This window comes from Aplysia californica, unplaced genomic scaffold (genome assembly GCF_000002075.1).
Source record: "Aplysia californica isolate F4 #8 unplaced genomic scaffold, AplCal3.0 scaffold00667, whole genome shotgun sequence".
NCBI classification, from domain to species: domain Eukaryota; kingdom Metazoa; phylum Mollusca; class Gastropoda; order Aplysiida; family Aplysiidae; genus Aplysia; species Aplysia californica.
Window position 1 is genome coordinate 76,296 of NW_004797937.1, and position 23,298 is coordinate 99,593.

The window sequence follows — 23,298 nt, forward strand, 5'->3', positions numbered from 1 at the left end:
CCCCCTTCCCCTTACAACCCCCCCTACTATCATTGGCTAGCTGTAAAAAAAATGTACTAAGCCCAAAATTTTGAGATTAAACAAATTTTCAGTGTCGTTAATTTGTGTTATCAGTTGCATGTGCTCAAGAAATATTTGGTAGAAATTCCATTTGTCTAAACATAAGGGAAAAGCACATAATGTGTCAGCACAATGGTTAAAAGAATCCGACAGGTTTTTTTCTCTCTCCTATAAATATAAATTTTTAAAAATTTTGTTTTCTGGGCTTGAACCATTTTAACAGCTTGTTGACGCTATATAGCATACATGTACCATACATCTGAATGCATGTGACATATTCTTAACCACTGAGACTGAATTTTGGCAAAGAAGCAAAAGAATATCCTTAAAACATAGCATTTTATTATTACAAGTCACAGAAGCACCCTGGTTTCAGTTTCATATGTGTATACAAACTAAAACACTTCCTTCAGCTTTATATTAATCAGTTCCAAAGCAAACTTTCATAACATACAACGCAGGCTTAGACTTTGGTTACATTCAAGTTCAAGTAAACAAAGATTCATACATTGACTTATCGTAAATCTTTTTCCACTCCAATTCCAAACAAAGACACAGCACTTAGTAATGCCCCAGTAAGTTGCTCCCAAGAAATGCTCTCAGTTATATACAGTACTAACCACAAACAGTATTTTGTTGGGATTTTTTTTCATTAATTTTAATATAATAGAAATAACTTAAAAAGCTAACACTTCAATTCAATGAATTTTTAAAAAATCACATCTCTTAAACTAAAACTACTGGGCAAACCATTCCAGGTCTTGAGACCCTCTATACAAATGCTTTATCACCCATTAAGTTTAATAGATGGTATAAAAAAAAAAAAATTTGTCAGCTGATGAGCATAAACTGTGAGTTTGGGGTGTACAGTTTCAACTGATTTGATAAACTTGATGGCACATTATCAATTTTAGCATTTGTGACATATAGTGGCCAATTTGTACATAATTCTTTTCTCAACAGTAAGCCAGTGCGGTGTCCGTTATAGAAGTCTTTAAAAAACTAAGCCTGGCAAGGGATTTCATACTTTGCTCGCAGATTGCCCAACGGGGCCTCCCACTCCCACATAGAGGCAAGTATTTTAAGCGTTGTAATTGGGGTAGGAAACAACTGAAAACATGGGTTAGGAAACAACTGAAAACATGGGTTAGGAAACAACTGAAAACATGGGTTAGGAAACAACTGAAAACATGGGTTAGGAAACAACTGAAAACATGGGGTAGGAAACAACTGAAAACATGGGTTAGGAAACAACTGAAAACATGGGTTAGGAAACAACTGAAAACATGGGGTAGGAAACAACTGAAAACATGGGTAAAGAAACAAACTAGGCCAGGCAGTGCCAAAGAAAAAAACAAACAAATCAGAATCGGAGATGCAACAAACGTTCAAATTTAGAAGAGAAAAAAACCCAGTATAATTCTTCAAGTTGAAGCAATCATAATAGTCATAATAGTAAATAGCTCTGCATACGACAAATTAAGAAAGCTCTTAAGTTCAAAGTAAATTTTAAAATTAATAAAGAACATTTAAGGTGCACCGACTTTGACGGATAATAGTACAATATTTAGTCACTCGTAGTTGTAGAGAATCCTGACACAGCCATAGACTCCTCAGATTCATCAAAGAAACATTTCTCACACACAACAGAATTGAGCAAGTGGGAGAGCATGTTATGATCAGTAATGCATCTCAAATGATTTTTTTAAAATAACAAACATAATACATGCAAGCAACCAATAAACGTTTCTTACATGATACATGATATGTATGTATCTCACAGCCAAACTCCAGTTAGACATTTTTTATAATCAAGACAACTTATTGTTCTAGCCTGACTTGGAATGTACAGATAAAAATAGATTTTGAAAATAATATTGTTGATTTAGAAACACAATCTAAATGTGTAAATCTTTAAATTAAAGGTATGTTAATATATGTACGACTAAAAAGGCCCAGTGCTTAAATTCTCTATCTCAGAGTTACGACTTACTTTTTTTGGGTGATTACATTTTACGATAACACATTATTGTTCATAGTTTAAGGAAGCAACATCCCTGCATTCCAGACATGTCCATTGATGCTCCGTTACTTACTCTCGCCCCCCAAAAAGCTCCTATGCGATCTTGAAGATGTTTTAATGTTTACATTAAAAAGAGTTCATAAAATTGATTCTCACTGTTTTATCAACAATGACCTTGTAGTAAATTGAATGAAATCAGTTGGAGCAATAGAGAAGAAATTGACACATACAGAATCTTACTTGCACGATGCAGAGAATAGGCAAAGAAGATAGGGTTTAAGTTTCAATACAGAAGAAAGGTTTGTGAAGCCTCATCAATTAAAGGGGTTGATAGCACCGTAAGCAACTTTGTTAAATCCAAGTTTGCTCATTCACATGTTTGTAATATAATATAAGAGGTATTTCCTTGGTTTTTGTGAACAAATAAATGGGGAATGCTTGTTCTTTTATTAAACCTGAGTTCATTGAATCCAAGATTCACTGAATTAGAAGCCTTCCATCTGGGCAACTTGGCCCGTTTGCTGAAGTAAAGTTGGACCGACACTGCATGGCAATAAAAAAGGAGGAAAACTGGCTCATGTAGTCGAGATCAGAAATTCACAGTTTCAAAGAGAAACTACATTATATAAGCAACATCTATAAATAACATTAATAGACTACATTTACATAGTGCACATCACTGCTCAAAATCAAAGGTAGGTTATAATAGTTGTATACCTTAGAAAGGTAGCTTTTACCCTAACAGGACTTGTTTTGAAACATTTTCAGCTTCCTGGGAGGCATTCAACATACACTGCCATTACAATTACACAAGCACTCAAACAGATCCAAAAAACTAACTTAACAAATAGGCAAAGTCTTTCACTGCCTTAGCAGGGTACCCATTTTCACTTGGGTGACATGAGAAAAATGTATATGAAGTCTTTCCTATGGACACAACTATAAGTCTTGATTATACATGTAATGCATTTCAACCCACACTTTTCCACTGCAAGTACTGCAGCCCAACACTAACCACTAGACTACCGCCACCACATCTACTATACTAAACTAATACTATAGCAATTAAAAATTACCACTGACAGCAACAGCATTACCAGTAATAGCAACAGCATAAAAGTATTCATTAATTTATACAAGAAAGCTTCAACTTCTGACATAGAAAATAACTGGTAGGGAGTGTTGATGAATTCAACTGACCTTTTGAAAGCTTCAATTTGTCCATATTCCATGATAATGAATACTTTCATGGACAAATTTTGGGTCAATCTGGCATTATATATTGTGGTTGTAGTTGCAAATGTATGTAACCAATGCAACATCTGAATTTCACTCAGAATAGTGGGCCTACAGAGTACTTAAGTTGTAGCAAAAAATGAGTCAACATATCTTCAGAATGACAACATCTCATAACAACCTACGTTAAATTCCAGAAAATCTGGCTGGAGATTGGAGGAGAGTGCACTGATAGGATTAACTTCTTTGAGTATCCCTCATTTGGTCAATACATATGTCTACCTCACTTGTTTCCCCAGCACTAAATGACCGTTATTGAGTCAATATTATAATTTTAAAAATGTATAACCCAGTAGATCAGTGAAAACCTTTACGGCTTCCAGACAGGTAATGGTCCACCACGGTCTTTGTTACGCGATATTCCAAGAGATGTGGCAGGCCGCTTAGTGCTTCTACTTCTGACATTTTTACCAGAAAGTGAAATCTCAATCCCATTGTGGCCGTTGATCTCTGCTTCTCCTGATGGATCCCACAAGTACGGCCGCTGTTTTTTCTTCTCCCCCTTCTTCCTTTCATTCCACGGCGCTTCAAACGACGGCTCTTCCAAACCGTTCCCAAATAAAGATTCATCGACGTAGGTCGGTGTGTGCTTCAGATGGCGGTACTGGTCTCTAGTGCTCCACATGTAGCCGGAACAGTCGAGAGACGAGTTTCCTTTCTTACTCTCCCTGGTGTAGGTTTGTGTTCCGGGCGTTGGACACCACAGAAGAGGTGGACCCATTTTCTTTTTCTGTGGGACTTTCACCGTCTTTGTGACTCCAAATGTGTTTTTTGGTGGTGGTGGCTTGGGCTCTTCCCAGGGAGCTTTGAAATTGATCTCCTCACTCAGCTTTGTATGATGATATGATCTGGAAGAAAAGCGGAGTGGTATCAAACAGAATACAATCAGAGGAAGACCGTTACAAATTCTAAATTTAATATCTATCAAAATTTGAGATTCATTTTGAAAGTAAAGTCATACTTTTTTAAAAGGTAAAAAGAAAAAAAGCGTACGTTATTTCTTTCAGATATTTTGATAGAAATTCCTCAATCTGTACGCAACATTCTCAACACCCGCAGTGCCTTGTTTAGCGTCGAAGCAATGAAATTGAAAAAGATGAATGTTGAAGAGCCTTATAACTAATTACACTTCTTTTCTTTAAAAACTTAGTCTTACTTCAGATTCTGATCATGACAATCTATCAAACACTGGTCAAAGCCCGCCATCCTCCCCTTTCGCATAACCACTTCCCGATCCAAATGGCCCACCTTCACGTTCAAACCACACACACACAAACATTATAAATAATAATAATAAATAATAAATAGCTCGACAGCAAGCTCCGATGCGCTTTACACTACATTATTACCCCAGCAGACCATAGAACACTCTGAAACATTCTCAGCTTCCCGGGGAGCATACAGCGCAAGCAGCTGATTAAGCGCTCAAACACCAACATTATTCACATACAGTCCCAAGAAGCACTACAATATATTTGTCTTCGATCACACCTTAGCACCCAGCACCTAGACAGCACCCTCACATGACTAAAGTGAAGGAAGGCCTAGTGCTTTGCCTACACTACACTACGGGTTAAGCGCAATGATGCAATTCAGTGCCAGCAATGTTTGTATATCACGCCATGCGGGAGTGGGCCTTGCGGTCTCATGTAACCTGACACTCTCCATGACTATGGATGTGTTGTATTGCTTTGTGCTCGCTAGACAGTTGTGAGGAAAAATTTTAAGTTTTTTTGGTTTATTTGTTTGTTTGTTATTGTTGTTGTTTTTTGGGGGAGGGGTTGTTGACAAGCTGTATTCGTATGAGTGTCTGAAAAGACAGTGTTGCCAGTTTTAAAAAAATATGGGGGTTAAGTCGGGAAATGGAAAATTATATGAGTTATCCATGATTTTGAGTTCTCTGAACTTATGTTAACTGAGCCCAACAGCGTGGTGTAATGGTGTTTGATTAAAGATCTATATTACGAGTTAAGTCTGGGGTCATGGCGGGGGTAGGAAGCGGGGCAGGGTTCGATATGGACTGGCGATTACTAGAAACAACAAAGGTACAGTGAAAATTGCATCCAATGAAATCTTGAGGGCCCTCCTTTAAATTTGTTGAATCAGAAGATTCGGCAAAAGAAAAGTGACGTGCATGCATTCTTGAGCCATAATGACGACAGGCACATGTGTCCCCAACGCTACAAAGTACGGTATTTATTATAAAGGGAATTTATTCTGGTGACTTTTTCATGGCTTTGAACATGAACCAAAGCAAAATATCATTGTAGTGTCTAAAAGAAAAATATGAGGCACTGCGGTGAAATCAGGTGCTCGTCAAAATAATTGAATCAAAGAAACCAGCATTTTTCTGGCCATTGGGCAATTCTCTTTTGAATTTTCCTTTTCTATGTGGATTTTCCTGAAAAACATTGATTAAAGGAACAAAAAATGTAAATTTTCAATTTCCAAGGACTCTCAAGCTATGGAAGTCCCCAAGCTTTGGCGGCCATTTTTTCACTTTTTTTACCTCTGAAACCAGGCGACAGAGTTGGTGATTTTTTTGATTTTTTAAATAAAAATTTAAAAAAATCGATTTTTAAAATTTAAATCAGATTTTTTAAATTTTAATCGGATTTTTTTAATTTTTTTGATTTTTTTTTAAATGTCGACACAGTTTGGGATTTTTGGTGGCTAAAAGTATGTTCTTTTAGTGCAGAATGCATTGTCTTTATTCTAACTAATGATTAATTTAAGCAACTGCAAAAGGAAGCCTTAATCTGCTATTATCAGTGAATTAGGGCTACAGACAAAAAATGAAGAAAATGTCAGTCTAAAAGGAAAGGAGGAGAGGGGGGTAATTATGCATAGATAAACTTGTATTTTATCACAGTGTGCGTGTGTGTGTGTGCGCGCTTGTGTTTGTCTAAAAAGAAAAAGAAAATGCTAATTTCAATTATGAAAAAAAAGTAAATTGAATACTGTATTAATTTACTACTTACAGTGACAGGGGGGAAAGCAGACTTTTAAGCATGATTATATTAGTCTACTAAACCTTATATCTGTTTTATAAAACCAAAGAAAGGAATTCTGAATGTTTAAAGACGTAAAAACAATACATTTTTTAAAAGTGATTTAAATCACTGAGTTTTATTTTTAAAATCAAGTTGATTTAAATTTTTTTAAATCAACTGATTTAAATCGACCTGATTTAAATCAACCCAACCCTGGTTTTCAATTATGAAAAGAAAGAAAATTGAATACTGTATTATTTTACAGTGACAGGGGGGGGAGCAGACTTTTAAGCATGATTATATTAGTCTACTAAACCTTATATCTGTTAAATAAAACCAAGGAAATGAATTCTGAATGTTTAAATATGTAATAACAGAATACATTTTTTAAAAAGGGATTTAAATCACAAAATCAAGTTGATTAAAATATAAAAATCAACTGATTTAAATCAACCCAGCTCTGATTTCAATTCGTCCCTCAAAACACGTACTAGCGTAAGCCAAATTTTGTTAGTTTTGCAGGAGAGACGTTTAAAGATTTGGGCGATTTTCACCATCCCATTGTGGCGTCAAATAGCCGGCCCTGCCCTTAATATTTTGACATAACGTGTGTGGGCCAACTACTTTTCAATTGGCTAGAAGCATCTTTGTGAGAATAGTTGGTTTTGAAGGAAAAATGACCTTTTTGTCGGATACGCTAGTACGTGCTACATCAATGAAAGCCTCAATGTGTGGCTTACGTTACTAGATTGTTGGATACGTTAGTACGTGCTTTTGTATTCTAAAGCATAATGTGTTCATTGCGTGGCTTACGCCTAAATTGTAACTTCCAAATAACAAAAAAAATACAAAGAAAGATCGATTTGGTTAAAATTCACGGGCTGTATTATCCGTATCAAATGACAATGTTAACAACAACTCGGAATATACAGCCGCCAACTGTACATGATAAAAAAATCAATTTAAAATTAAATAATTACTGCAGCTATCTACTGCTTAAACAAACGTTTCATTATGGACTATTCTTTACAGAAAATGTTATTATTATGTACCAACTCACATTTGTGAAACACTATTCTTTTTAATATGGGAAGCAGTACTTTACTAAAAACAAAACAAGCTACAAAAAACTTGAGCTAGTATGTGCTCATTAAATTTTCAAATTTGCTAAAACAAATAATAAAGAATTCAGGGAACATTTCTACTAGAGTTAGAGCTCCACTTAGGCTTATTGGGAACATGATCTTGCTGTAGAGATGTAAATTCAATGACATATTTCAAAGACTAATAAGCAGTAACTCAGAAATAGAGAAGAAAATGTGAAATTAAATACATTTTGTGTCATTACTTGACTGCCATATACTTAAGCTGGAGTTGCACCTTAGCGAACAAAGTAGAATAGCTTCGCCCCAAAGGAGACCTTCACAGCCAACTACTCATAGGGCAAGGAAAGATAAAAAGCTTTTTGTGCTCTTCCAGTTTAATTACTGATGTGTGACCAGAACAGAGTGAAGCCAAATCAGTGAATTTTTTTTCTCGAAATGTTTGTTGGCCCTGAGTTCAGTTTCTGAAGTGCACAGTCCTTTACATTATTTTTCAGTCTCTTGAGGGACAGGGTTTTGAATGAACAGTCAAAGTGGCTCGTCTTGTAGAAGACTTTATCTGGATGTTCTTTAGTGACTCACAGTTCCATGATATTGTTCCACGAAAATGTGTCTTCCGTATCAGATCGTGCGTCCAGGATTCTCAAGTCCTTTGATAAGCCTTTGAGATCCAGAAAGTCTTTAGACTGCATCTGATTGACCAGGTGAGGCTTTTGAGGTCGAGCGAGAGACAACACTGTTGCTACCTGAGAAAAAGGGAAAAAATCCCCAGCCCTCTTCAGGGCATGTCCTATTGCACTGTGTGCAGAATCACCCTCGTTCTGACCATGGTTTGTTTCAGAGAACCTCAATAAAATCTCTTCAAGATTCACACTATTGTTCACAGCATACAAAATCATCGAAGGCATAATCGAATTTTTGTTCTGACCACTGCATCCATTGGCAAAAAGAAAAGCTTTTTTGATGCCACGGTCGTCATAAAACTTCAGGGCAAGGTGGACTGTAGTTGAAATTTCCGTTTGCTTTTGCGATTCATCCCAAGTGAAGCTGTGACAATCTCTGTTAGCAATGTTATAGAAAGTGAGGTTGTAGTTCGACAATCATCTTTTGTAAAAGATGGCTCTGTCCTGAGACATAGGAAGGTAAATCACCAGCTGCAAATCAAAACTTGCACAGAGATTGTTTTCACTTTCCTGAGCCTCTTTCTTGCATAGATCCTATATTTCCCTGACCTTTTCTTTTTCTCACACATGGATCTCAAACTTTCCCCTAAGACCTATCTTTGTTTCTTCATTTCCTTGGTGATAATTGACACAAAGAGAGCACTGGTCTTTCTTGGGCTGGTGGATTTTTACTTTTAAATACATCGTTTTATGTAGTGAAGCTTGATGGCCTTGTCCTGGGTATCCATCCCTGGATGAACATGTGGTACATGCTTGTGTACTCTTGTCCCAAATTCCTCTTCGTTTTGGCTTCCTTCTGTTTGTTTGATCTGAGTTTCTTTTCCTTTCTGACTTCTTTCCGACTTCCCTCCACTGTGTACTGCTCGGGAACTGATCTTTGCATTCTTCCTCCCCCCTCATCAATGACTGTTTCCTTTGTCTGAAACTGATCGGGAGCATCAGTGTTCATATTTACACCAGCGGGAATCTTAGACTGTGAGGGCCTACCTACAGCTTTTACACGTTGTTGATTTTTTCCTTTGACCTTCTTGTGCTTTTTTTTATGTTGAACACACGATAATCTCTTCATTGATATGATCCAAGCAAAGAAGGATTTCACTATCAGGACAAGCCAACCATACTTCAGCATTGCACCCTTTGACCTTGCATGTTCCAGGATTGAATTCCGAATCGCCAAATGAGTCGTAGCCACACACTGACATTTCATCACTGTCTGCCTCAAAAAGCAAATCAATGTCCTTGAAGCACATACGTGCATCTATTTGTCCCTTAAAGTTCTCAGTGGCGGAAGGACACCCATGACTTTCTGCAGTCTGTAAGCTTAAGACTTCACCAGGGTTCTGAATGTCAATCAGAGTTTGAACAGTAGGCTACATGTCAAAAAAAGAGTGGTTGTTCAGAGCGGGATCCCATTTGTAAACGAAGGACGAGTAAAAAGGGACTTCAAGAAGTGGAGTCTGAGCCTTCATTGTCTCACACGAAGCACACTACTCACGTGTGTAGCTTGTCTTCCCGCTCTCTAGCAGCGCTGCGTGATGTTTTTTTGCCATAGGCTCAGCCCTGGCTGTGTGGCTTACGTTAGTATGTGCCGTATAATAAAAACACAACATTGGGTCAAAGTGTACGTCACGTACTAGCGTAACCAACAGTGTGTTAGTACGTGCTGTATCTTTTTGTGGCCAAGTGGGATACGTTCAAACTGGAATCGACTATATCTCAGCTATTTATTGCTTGATTCCTACGATCTTTTGAGAGGATGTAGTATCGGATAAAGGGAATCGCGTGATTGCTATAACTCGATTTCGGGTCAGATGTGGCTTACGCTAGTACGTGTTTAGAGGGACGAATTATGGGGAAAAAAAGTAAATTGAATACTGTATTATTTTACAGTGAAAGGGGGGAAAGCAGACTTTTAAGCATGATTATATTAGTGTACTAAACCTTATATCTGTTTTATGAAACCTAGGAAAGGAATTCTGAATGTTGAAATATGTAAAAACTGAATAAAAATTAAAAATTTTTAAAGTGATTTAAATCACTGATTTTTATTTTAAAAATCAAGTTGATTTAAATTTTAAAAATCAACTGATTTAAATCAACCTGATTTAAATCAACCCAACCCTGCCAGGCGACCTCCACCTCCTCTAATGGCAAATATAACTACTTCTATTCATGATAGATGGATATTTTTTCCCCCCAAAAGGAAGGCAAATGAACAGGTGTTAAGATTACACGAATGACTCTGTATATGGCCAAAAACTGCCAGCATCCGATTACACTGCATCTTGACACAACTGTACTTTTAAAAAAATCTAACTGTGTCTAGGTTATTCAATTCTCACCCGAACAATGATTCATCAACAGCCGACTTCCTGGCCATTGTATGGTATCCATAGTGTTTCCCAAGAGCAGAAGACGACCTGGAACTAGAAAGGGCAGATGGAGGTCTGCTCCCAACAACAGTAAAACCTCCCATGTCCATGGTCAATCGCTGTGTCAGCTTCTTCAATCAATACTGATGATAAGCCTCACAGGTTATAGGTGTAGTGCTGCAATAAAGACAGATAAGAGATTTTTCAAAATACACTTAGGGAATTAACGATTTCCTGCGGTCCTAGTAAAAAAAAATAATTTCCCTTATAGATTGTATTCATGAACACATAACATATTATAGAATGTGATGTCTTCCAGTCATTATTTCAAAGGGTAAGAAGCAAAGCATGTTATACCCCCCCCCCCCCCCCCCCCCCCCACACACACACAAACTTAACAACCCATCCTTCACACAATGCCTGTACCATATTATCTTGATCGTTTCTTGCTGTAATATTTTACAAGAACACAGTTAATGCAACAGTAAACAGATTTCATTCATTTACTTGCAGTCTCTAGTCTGGGACTGAGAATTGAAACATTTATAATATATAAGCAAATTAAGTTCACAACTGTTGTTTCAACATAACATTTGGACTGAACTGAGGTGATCACGCCCAATTTCTCCAAGTAAACTTCAAAAGGACCTGTGCCACTTCAGCCTGCTGCAAATACCATCCTTTCGCTAGATTATATCAGCCCGATGAACAATTACGACTGGCAGCAGGCGCCCGTAAGCATATGAGGTTTAAATTGTATTGTGAGAACTCATGCTCAAGTCTATCATGTAAATATATCTTATTGTCTGCAAGGCGGCCTAAGGACTGACAGGTATCGGGTAAAAAAAAACAGTACGTCTACAGAGATGTTGACACTTATAGCCTTATCTGACAGAAATTTTCAATTTGAATTTACATAAGGTTCAGTTGGATCTGTACATATAGATCTAGTTATGATTGCTAAAAATGTTCATCCCCTGCACATGGCAATCGCCCAAGACAACAGATGGGGCAAGACTGGCCAGTTTTCATCAGTTCTCTACTGGTCTACCACCAGTCAAGGTGGCAATCAGTGCAATCCCATTATAACACCGCCAGCCTTGCTGTATGCCAACTTCATATATACACTCGTGTAGGCAGAATAAACATAAGTTAGGTTTGACTGTATGTCAGTACTATAGATAATAAGCAGACCCTTTCATGGATCCCGGAGAGGAAGGATCATGAGCAGCTATGGCATATATATATACTGTGCCATCTGCAATGACTATTCTACAAAAGTAAGTAACTAAGTTCTTAACGGTAATTTTAATTTTAATGAAAATTTGATTTGAAGGTGTAATTTTAGAATGACACCTCAAAAATTTTAGATCTAGAATCTGAGTCACTTTCCAAATCAAGATCATTGCAAATCAAATACAGTAGTCTCCGTCTGAGATCCCCGTGCTTGTGAGCAAGGAAAATTATGCGGGATCTTAGGTGAAACCAGGATCTTAGCCAAATGGCCAGGGGAAAGAATCCAGAGTAACTCATGGTCAGGCCCATAATCTGTACAATGATCTTCCCAACTTTAAAATGAACTGACGAAACTTCTGGGGGGGGGGGGGGGGGGGGGGGGGGGAGTTTTTAAAAATACTGTGTCAGGTGGGAACCAGTTGGCTTCAAGCAATGCCCCCAACCAAAAATTTATTGTTTTCAATTTCTAACGGAGTTCCCCGCCCATGTCATGGTGCATCATAAATCTTTGAGATGTGACCACACCAACCATATTAAAAAATTATTATTTTTAAAATGAAAGCCAGATTCACTGCCAGATGACTCCATTAAACAGAGCCGATTGCCACGAGTATGGGCGCCAGTCTGTCTTGGAAGTTAGAGCGCAAAACTGAAAGATGACAGCGATGGTCGGGAAAACGTAAGCATCCACGAGTTCACAGTTCGATACGATGCAGTCTTGACGCTTGCATGTATAGGCCCTCCACACCTAGAGCGTGATGTAACATCAGAGGGACGGCTCAGGAGTGACTCAGGTGTTCGGGGAAAAAATCGATGAGTTCACACTTTGGTGCAATCCCGTCTAGGGTAAACTTGGTAGCTGCTTATAATTATCGAGATTTACAACAGAGATGTGATTGCATTCATGAGAGTGAATTATCCGTGAGGTGACGGACCGTACAATGAGCGCACTGGTACTTAAGGTTGATCGAGCTGAGCGCGCCCACGTTTTTTATTCCTTTTTTTTTTTCTTAAACAAAGAAAAAAATTACTAAATTATGACCTGAAAAGAGGGATCTTAGCCAAATGTAGCTCCTTCAGCACAGGACCTTAGGGGTGACTTTATTATAGTAAAAAATTCTGGTTTTCCAAAACAGCGAGATCTTAGGAGAACCATTGGACCATAAATATAATTATAAGTGGTGGGATCTTAAGCGGAGACTACTATATTCCTCTCCTAGATCCACAAATAGACCTGCTTTTTCTGTAAATTGTAAACTCGATTCTCTTGAGCTGATGTTCACCCTATTTAAGATAATGTTTTTAGTTTTGGTATGGTAGATATCAAAATCCAAAATTGTTGCTTGATGATACAAAACCTGCCTCACGCAAATTCTATTAGAATCTACTAATCGCAGATTTTTAAAAGGAAAATCCATATTAATTCTGGCTGAAAGGTAGATAGGCCTAATATTCTAGATCTAGATATCTAGATCTGTAAGTCTAAGTTCTGGAGTCTGGAGGCTAAAGTGACAGCGACAGCCCCCTAAAGAAACCATGGCAAGGGGATGATCACTCATCGTGTATGCTCTTCTCCACGTTTACCACAGGAAAGTGGCTATTCTCACCCGCCCGGAAGTTCTCGCAAGATCTACTCCTCCCCTCTTCTCTCTCTCTCTGTCTCTTTCTGAATACTGTCTATCGGTGTGGACGATCAAATTGACCAAAACAAAGTTAAAAAATGATGTTAAAACACAAAAGTAAATTAATTTGGTTGTCTACAAAGATGCTACGGCTATTTAACTTTTCGAATCGAGCCGAACTACGCGGGTCGCCATTTTGTTTTGTTCTCTCTCTCACTCTCTCTCTCTCCCCTGCCCACAGACAAAATTGTACGCTTTTAGTAGGCTACAAGTACAGTTGTAATGGAACGTTTGTTCACAGCACAGAATTCTACAATTTTTCTCTTATCACAGTGTAGAATTCTGTGGTTTAGGGTGAACGCAAAATTTGTTGACACGCGCACCGGGTGAGAATAGCCACAAGACCCGCCTGCATAATAGAGGTGGCCTTACCACAGACGATATGACAAGAATCTGACTTACTGCTTCTTATTCCAAAAGCAATATACTAGGCCTACTACATATGTCTCGTCAAAGATCGATTTGAGGTTGAATCACAGAGTTCTATACTAGATCTAAGTGTAGAATTCTGTGGGTTGAATTATTCGGTAAATAATGCTCTCCCTCTCCTCCTGCAGCGCAGAATGCAGTAAGCGTTCTTGCCAACGACCCTAAATAGTGGATTTGACAGTGCGGTTGGAGATATGTAAATAAATACAACATATTCACAACCATTAATCTATAGGCTAATTTGATTTACAAATATTGCATAAAACACATTTTACCAATAATAATATCTTTTAGTTTTTAGATGTACAATTTTAAGTAAAAATTGAATGTGTCATCTTAACCAAGTTTAGCTATACCATACCATATTTATGTGATTGTCATAAAAAATGGCCGTCGTCTCCATCGCTGCACCTAAGGACGCTTTTCAAGAAGAGCTTTAGGCACTGTGGTTGTGTTAGCTCGACTGCTCACTCTTTTTCTATGTCAGGACTGTTTTAATTAATGTAAGTTCGAAATGTTTATATTGTTGCTACCTTTGAAAAAAGGATTTCGTACAGCAGTTCGTTGATTCGGATAGTTGGGTTTTTCTTTCTTCGCTATTCCGTTGTTGTTAAGCTTTATTTTATGTTTAGATATTGGGCTAGTGGAACCGTTTTATTTTATACTTTGTTTTGCTGCAGAGGGCAGGGTTTTGTTTTGTTTGTTTGAACTGGGTCCTAGCCTGGTAGAGACGGCTGTGGAGTAGGAGAAGCGGATTTGGGTTCGAGATGGTAAAAGCCATTACAAAATACACTCTAAAAAATGTCTTACAAAATAAAATACAACTTACCCACAAATACAGAGTTAGAATCTAACTACTAGAGTCTAGAGTCCAATATAAGACTAGAATCTAGATCTATGTTATATAAGCTCCAATACTTGTCATGTTTTCTTCTAGGCAGATAAATTTTAGATCTAAATTAAATAGGTAATGTTGAAACCCTTGATTTTGATTGATTAAAGAACAAATTTGTCACTTGCACAGTGCCTGGAAGGAGGATCTTGCCTTCCGTTACACAGACTGCATGCTCCCATGATGGAAGACTTAGAGACTTTCGTTCGTAAAAGTCAAGAGTAGGGGGGTTTCAGGGGCCCCCCCTGACCTAATTAAAATATTGAGGTGGGTGGGTTCCTGAATTTTATCCTAATTTGATGTTTTGCAGTTAGGTTGCATCCCTACTCTTTGTGTAGCCTATTTCAAATAGTAATTTTGGTCCTCAAGACTTCTGGATTTCTTGTCTGGATGTAAACAAATGGATCATGGACTTTAACAAACGGAACTACAAGATCACAGACTTATTTAATAATGTAGCGGGAAGGGAGTTCAATGATAAAGATATCTAGAATCTGAACAGTCAAACTGAGGCCCATATGTGGATGTTTTCAATCCATTTTAATTTTTAAAGTGATAGTAAATTGGAGGCATAGTAGTAGTAGGCATTTTAAAGCATGATTCCAGGAATATCCCTTTTGGTTATTTCACGTTTTAGAGAAAGGGAGTGTATACAGACCCGGTACCTGGGAACAAAGTCACGAAGTATACAGACCCGGTAGGGGAAATCTTTTGTGATTTCGGAAAGTTTCAGAAATGGTTTTTGCTTGCATGTGTTTCTGTAACAGGTTCTTTTTACGAGAGAGGTTGTTAACCTCATGACTCAACCCCCGACCTGGAGGCAGGATGACTCTGTTTCGGGAGTCACTACTTGGTTCTCCATTTAGTCGCCTCGTACGACACGCTAGCACCACGTCAGTCCTATTCTTCTTAATGCCGGGACTGCACAACAGTTTGTGGCAAATAAACCTCGAATATTTCTCTGATCATGTCAATATCATATATTAACAAAATGTCACTTTGCAGTGACTCACGTGTATTAAATTAGCCTTTCTTTTCAGCCACTTTTGTACTTCACTCACATTCTTAAACCCGCAAACATCATTAACATGACAAAGTTCATTCAGGGATGAGGTATAGTATGTCTCTCGATAGTATATATTCCACTGGGAGATTTCAATATTTGTAAGAAATGAATCTCGGGCAGATGGATTCTAACACCGTAACAGGTTTCAATCAACAAAAATGAAATGAATACTCATGAAGCACAAATATGTCTGCCTTTCATAGAAACAATAATCTTTGAAATTAGCTAAGAACTGTTGAACTTAGAACAGCCTAGAATCCAGCATACACAGTTGCACAGGCAAATATAACAAATCACTGGATGAGAATCAGATCAAAGCAACTAAATGTATCGCAACAACCGTTCATCCGACTGTGATGAAATTTATACAACATAAAAAACGAATATGTCACTGGTGGTGCATGTACTAAAGACTAAATCTTGTGGAGGTTCACTGTCAACTTTTGAAATTAAAAGTGAATTAAGTGCAACACACACAGATTGAATTTGATGAAATTCAGAACATTTTACACACACTGCAGCATCGTCAAATATCGTCGCATTGAGATCGGGTTTTCGCAGACTGAGAGGGGGAGTCTTGCTCTTTACTTTTTGTATGGAATAATTCGAGGTTAGAGTGAGACTGCTGCCAAGAATTAGAGTCAAAAGTGTCGATTACGCCATGAACTGCACACCTGTAACTGATGCGCAACAAAGCGGCCTGTTTTAAGTAATTTTAAATCTCTTTCAAGATTTTTCAAATAATATTTATTGATGTTAATATTTCTTATTCAGTAGCTGTTGGTCTGAAACCAAACTACAATTTTGTCTTGTATCTTTTCAGATAAAGGGTCCTGTCAAGAGCTCTAAACAAGGAAGATATGAGTTCACCTTTTCACTCTTTGAAAAAGAATAAAGTTCCCCTCTTCCCTGGCCACATGACTGGTAATCGGCCAATTCCCTTCCGCCACCCAGAGTACTCTGAAGATGAGAGTCGTTTGCTTGCAGAGATTACGACAAGCATGATCCAAGAGAAGCGAAAGAAGAGCCCTTTTAATGGGATGGCTCCTCTTGGGCCCGGACAGATCCCGGGTTCTGATGGGAAATTGCCTGGGGAAGCCTCCGGTGGAGAAGATGATTCTGAAGCGTCACCGCCTCCCAATGACCAAGAATTGATGCGGCTGATGATGAACAGGATCGCTCAGCTGGAACAGAAGGTTTTTGTAAATTCTGACCTAACATCGTTGCAAGCCCTTCATGTTTTACATTGTGTTTTGTATGATATGCTCTCTGTTTCATTATAGCATGGAAAATGAAATAGACTTACCATCTCTGTCAACGACCACAAAGTTAAAGGGAGTCATTTTGGGGGTATGCATTAGAAAAACTCTGACAGTAAGTGACCTTTTTTGTGTGTGTTTGAAAATGTGTTTTGCTGTGTTCAAATAATTTCCAATGTACTTTACTTAATTTTCTTTCCCATTTGCTATTTTTTACTTTAAGTCTTTGATCCACTTTATCTTGTGACGTCAAGGGAATAATCTGGTAATTGCTGTCAATTACTCAGCATCTTGCTTTGGTAGGGTCTATGTAGCTGAAAGGACAGATTTGATTCTTCTGTCATGATTTCAGTGCACATGTTTTCTGTGCACTGTGAGATACACTCTCTCTGAGGGTAGTGTAGGACACTGTGCTCTATATTCATTTTCCTGAAAAGAATTTCCTCCTTTTATTACGTTTTTTTTTTTTTTTTTTAACTGTCATGCTTTTTTTTCTGACTTAATGACAAGGAAGATACTGATTTAAAGACAGAATTTTGTGTGATTCCGAAGTGATTCATTACATTGTTTTTTGCCGTGAACATTACAGAGCGTTACTCAAGAGCAGGAGATAAGAAACAAGGACCGTCAGATCAAAGTGTTGGAAGATAAACTTCGCATTGCAGAGAAAGCACGCCGTGAAAGCGGGAATGGCAATTCAAGTGGGATTCGTGACTTGGAGACGCATTGCTTGCTGCTTCAACAACAGGTTTGTGTCTTATATATAAACTTATTGATTGCTGTTTTTTTAGGTTATTTTTAAAAATTGAATCTTTGATGTGTCATGCGCTGCTTTCTTACAGTTTGAGAAATTTCTGTATCGGTATAATATTTCTCTGTCTGATCTCCCCCCGTCAATGATAAGATCTTATTGTCGTCAAGATGTTTAAATGTTCCAAGCTGAGAAAGCATAATTGTTTAGGAGAGAGAAAACATTGTTTCATTTTTTAAATAATTGAATCCTCATTTATGTATCTTTTTTTGCTTTTTTTTTCAACAATTAGGATTTAAATTTTGGAAAAATATTTCTTGAGCACATTCATCCGATACCACGGGTTAAGACGCTGTAATAAAACAAAATTTACAAAATGAGTGAGCTTTGTATTCGGTTTTCATGTTTGCCTTTCCCATTAAAAATGCGGATGAATGCAGTCTCCTGCAACGTCTTTTGTGATAGGAAGAAGTTATTGGCGGGGGCTCTGGTGTGGTTTGCTCCTTCTTTCCTATCGAACATCTGTTATCCTGATCTCTCCTCCTTCTTTTTTGTGTTTGTTACTCCCTTGTAATACCTCTAATCTTCGGCACTTATATGACCTTACTGTGTTGTAAGTGCTGTTAAACTCTTACTAAAAACTAAAACTAAAACAAAAGGTTACTGTGAGCAAACTTAGGACATGTTGGCTCGTTGCATGTGTTTATTTCGGGCTGCATCTCCATGGTTAACCTCTGTGCCCCTTTTTGTGTCTTATTAAGTAAACATCATCATCATCATCATCGTCATCAACGCCTTTCTCACCCTGGGTCTGCGTACAGGCCACAAACACTTTCCACCTTTCCTTACCCTGGGCTAGCCTCTTGATGTTATTCCATGTCTTTCCACTTTTCTAATCCGTACATCAATTTACACCTATCAACCATGTCTTTTCATAATTTCTTCTGACCTTTTTAAATTTCTCTCTTTCTTGTGTTCTTTTACCCATACAAGTGTTAAAATTGTAAAGAATTTATTAAGTAGATTATTTGTTCTACATCTGAAAAGGAATTGTCTCTCATATTCTACTTTCCAGGTACACGAGATGGAGACATTCTTGGCTGAGTATGGAATGGTGTGGGTCGGGGACCAGTCTAACGACAACTCTGACGTTTATGTCAATGACGGCCTGGACGATGACGAGGAAGGAGATGACGAGGAGAACAACAACTTGACGGAGACGTCTGTGCGCACCGGTGGCTCTCCGGATAACTCCATAGCCTCATCCGACCCATTTGGCCTGTGGCGGCAAGACACATCTCTTCCCGAAGCTTCTTCTCATTTCAACATTGACTTCAATCTTCTCATGGAAAACATCAAGGACTTGAATGTTATGGCCGGGGCTGGACTAGCGCAGATCAAGAAGACTTCGGACGGTGCCAGGTTCGAGGTGCCGGAATCGGTGCAGCTGACAATATATGCCAATGGGATGCTCATGTTTGACGGACCCTTCCGGCCCTACACAGAGCCGACCACTCGACAGTGCATTCGGGACATACTGGATGGATACTTTCCCTCCGAGCTTCAGAGCAGGTAAAGTGTCATGAGTTAGGTTGATGATGAGTTCCTGTCCTTTTTGTTTTAGTAGAGGTTTTACGGTGCTCACAACTGCATAAGGTCATATGAGCGCTGTCCTGAAGGTTACTCATCTGGTGCTAGGTGGCTTTGGTCCTATGATGATCTACGGTGACTGGGGGGACTAATGTTTTTATTCTGCAAGTGGGTGCACTGAATATGACCATATCATAGTTTATTCAGATTTTGCGCATTTTTATTCATGTTTAAAAAGTTTTAATGTAAGTTTGGCTAGATAAATGATTTTAAGTATTGTTTTAAATACAAAATTTACGGCCTTTAAAAATTTTGTTTATCTCGGGGGGGTGTTCATTTCTAAATTTGTGATCAATGCATGTAAAGAAAAGTGTCTATTAACTCACTGGAGACTGGGCCTTTTTCGGGTCTTCACGCACTGGAGACTGGCATTTTTGGGGGTATTTCAATATTTCAAGCAACACCCTTCCCAAAGACGTACAACCACCATTTTTACACACATAAGTAAACATGCCCAATTGGAGACAGAAAAACAAGTTTTTTAGAAATGATTTTTTGAAAATGTGTTAACATTTGCTGCTCGACAACGTTTTTTGGCGTAATGTCTTGTGTAAAAAAAAAACCCAACAAAACACAAAAAAATCAACCTTTTATGTGTTTTGTATTTCAGAATTAATAAAAAGTTCAAACTCTTGAATAGGCAGGTAATCAATATGGTAATCCATGTGTATTAGCTGTGTAATTCACTTCAGTATGAAAAAAAACAGGGCTCCTGACAAAGCGAAATTTTGCATTTGGAAGCTTAGTCTAGATCTAGAACATTCTCTATCAAAATCAGTGCTTTTATGCTCATTTACATTGAGATCAGGATCCCCATGGTCTAAAACATCATGATCAGAATTTTCTGAACTGTCAAAGTTGTCAAACATTTGAAAAATGTTTGCTTTTTATACTTCCAAGTGGGTGGTTGGCAGGTGCTCTGGTGTGGTTTGCTCCTTCTTTCCTATCAAACACCTCTCGTCCTGATTTCTCCTTCTTCTTTTTTGTGCATGTTACTCTCTTGTAACAACTCTAATCTTCAGCACTTATATAACCTTACTGTGTTACAAGTGCCGTAAAACCCTTACTAAAACTAAACGTGCTGCCATGGTACTGACAAAGTGTTGTGAAAACGGACACTAGTCATAGAAACAAAAGTAGCACATCAGTGTGACTACCTTTCCTTCCGCCTCGATAACTGAAAAAGTTTCCATCCAATTCCAGTGAAACTTCACATGAAATGGAACAAAGGTCGACTGCACGATAAGAGACGGTTCAGGCAGTGTTTGCGAGCATACTTTACCCACGGAAAGACACGAAAATTGTGCTCGCAGGGGGTGCGTGAACCGCCTCTCTGGGAAAATATTGGTGCTGGCAAATGCTGAGTGAAACGTCTCCATTTTTTTAAAAAAGCAACTATGTTGTATAATTCTTTAAGGTTTTATGTGTGGCTTAATATGAACACGATTTCAGTGCCAGTAGGGTAGTTTAGCAATCTGAGGAAAAGCTGTTAGGTCATAAAACTAACGACTGTCGAAGGCGGTGTCCCAATTTCTTACTCTCGTGTCTGCCAGGTACCCTGACGGAGTCCCCTTCGTGGTGACGGACCTGCGCAACACCTACTTCCAGCCCAAGGTGAGCCTGCTGGCTTTCACCGGGGAGGGTCAGACCCTGGGAGGGGAGACCAAACCCTCGAGGCTCATACCTTCCAACTACTCCGACCCGACCAGGAAGATGGCCATGCCGCAGCCTGGTACGTACCCTAGACTGTCCCCATCGTTTTTTGCAGGAAAAAAATTCTGAAACTATGCTAACTGAGCCCAAAAATGTGAAATTATGCGATTGTGTTAATTTTAACAAAGAATGATAAAGGAAAATAATCAGAAATTATCAAAAAAACGATCAAATTTTACTTAATTATGCGGGGTGCATAAAACCACGGGGACAGCCTAGATAATAATAATAACAGATTGCATTTTTATATAGCACTGTTTTTGTTTGAGAAGCGGGATACCTTGTTTCTTGTTTGTATTATAAGAGATGCTCTGCTCAAACACAGTAAATTTTTTTTTTTTTTAAATTCTGCTCTACTTTGGATTTTGTGTGCATTTTTTGTGATTTTGTGCTCTTCCCTTCTCTTCACATGCTCCCCATTTCTCCATTTTCTCTTTGTTCTTGTCTTCAAACCGTGTCATAATACAGCTTAGGATTTTGCTCTCTTTTTATACTTCTGTCAAACCAATGTAAAACAGCCGCCCATTTTCATGGAGAAAGATAGCTGTCTTAAGCGGGACTGGTCAAAATGAAGAAAGCAAATTATGCTCTTCTGAGGTTCAAAGTGGGGCTGATCTTAGGCTTAGGGCTGCCGTAAGGCTAATTCAAAAGGGTTTCTGGTTTTTTTGAAAAGGTGGTGGAGGGGGGGACGCTTTGGACAGATGACCGTTTTACACAGTTAAATTATATAGAAAAAAAATGCAGGAGGGGGGGGGGGATGGAAAGTTGCCATTTGAACAGGTGGCCGTACCATACAGGTGGCCGTCATGGCATGTTTGATTGGACTTCAAAGTTTTTTTCCCCCTTTCTCAGACTTATTCCTGTGGTTGGAGTACACTACTGGTAGGAGTTATTTCGTCACTATCCCACTATTCTTTGTATCTGCCTGTCTTCGTTATTTTACAGCTCTGTATGACCGCTGTTATTGTGGTGGTGGATTCTCTTTGCTCCAACGAACTTGTCCTAAACTTAACTTGTTGTCAAGCGTTGGTGTTCGGAGGGCACCTTTGTACATCCTTCTTTTTTTTAACTTTCTGTTGTTTCTGTCTTTCTGCCTTACTTTTTCCCATCATTAATTGACAGTTATTATAACTATGGGCTTAGAGCCTGTGCGCTTAACACTTTGCGATCTCTTGGCGCAATAATGTGCCTGTGAGAATGATCCATTCTGGTCAGCTGGGGCAGAAGTGCACCAGGCCCGAGAAGAGCGTTGCAGTTGCTCTCCTGGCTGGGTGACCAGATGGGGTATTTTGTACTGTTGGCTATGTGACTGCATAGTGTTAATCAAAGTTTAGCGCTCTATAAATGATATATATGTTATTGTTGTAAATGTGTTTCTCTTTACTCAAAAAACCCCAAAAGAAACTCGTCTGAAACTTGACTTGCTCTCAGGTGTGGACAAGGTGTGCACAACCTCTCAGCTGCCGGGCAAGCCCCTCACTCCGGCCCAGTTCCTCAACAAGTTGCCCAAGTCTGTCATCAAAGACGGGAAAGTCATCGACGTGCGGGACTCGGTGGGGCGGGTGCTCGCGGGGGGCGACGATTCTTCCTCCAAACCCAACGTGAGTCTGGTGAGCACCACGGTCACCAAGGAAATGTCGGACAGCGTCCTGGCATCCACCGACTTCACAACGCCGCTTGAGCGGCCAAAATCCTACCGCGGCCACAGCGAGGTCACCACTCTGCGAGTCGTCACGGAGACGGGGAACCACACGTACATCGTCAAGATGAAGTTCACGGAGACCGTAGGCGACCTGCGCTCATATCTGGACACTCAGCGGCGGCCGACGACGCCCTACGACATTGTCTCCACGTTCCCTCACAAAGTGCACAGTAACAACACAATGACACTGGAGGCCAGCGGCCTCACGCCCAATGCTGTGCTGCACCTCAGGCCTTGCAAGAAGTGATCCGTCAATAGTCTTGTGTCCCTCCCACATTGTCACTCTCTCTCTCTGTGTCTCTTTCTCTCTCTCTCTCTCTCTCTCTCTCTCTCTCTCACTCTCTTCCCCCCCCCCTCCCTCCCCTCTTTCTCATAGACACATACACAC

At 39.0% G+C, this 23,298-nt stretch overlaps 2 protein-coding genes across 2 annotated transcripts; one reads left to right on the forward strand and one right to left on the reverse strand.

The window, feature by feature from the left end:
• Positions 1-702: 702 nt before the first annotated feature.
• LOC101858217 (RBPJ-interacting and tubulin-associated protein 1) lies at positions 703-14,010 on the reverse strand. The gene is made up of 3 exons (XM_005108183.3): positions 13,851-14,010; positions 10,501-10,707; positions 703-4,227 (listed from the first exon to the last, which is right to left on the reverse strand). Exons 2-3 carry the CDS (start codon positions 10,638-10,640, stop codon positions 3,690-3,692), a joined length of 678 nt encoding a protein of 225 aa, XP_005108240.1. The 5' UTR covers positions 10,641-10,707; positions 13,851-14,010; the 3' UTR covers positions 703-3,689.
• Positions 14,011-14,266: 256 nt separating this feature from the next.
• Positions 14,267-23,240, forward strand: LOC101858442 (UBX domain-containing protein 11). The gene is made up of 6 exons (XM_005108184.3): positions 14,267-14,380; positions 16,659-17,031; positions 17,684-17,842; positions 18,921-19,417; positions 21,049-21,227; positions 22,640-23,240. The coding sequence occupies exons 2-6, from the start codon at positions 16,696-16,698 to the stop codon at positions 23,155-23,157; spliced, it is 1,689 nt and encodes a 562-aa protein (XP_005108241.1). The 5' UTR covers positions 14,267-14,380; positions 16,659-16,695; the 3' UTR covers positions 23,158-23,240.
• Positions 23,241-23,298: the final 58 nt, after the last annotated feature.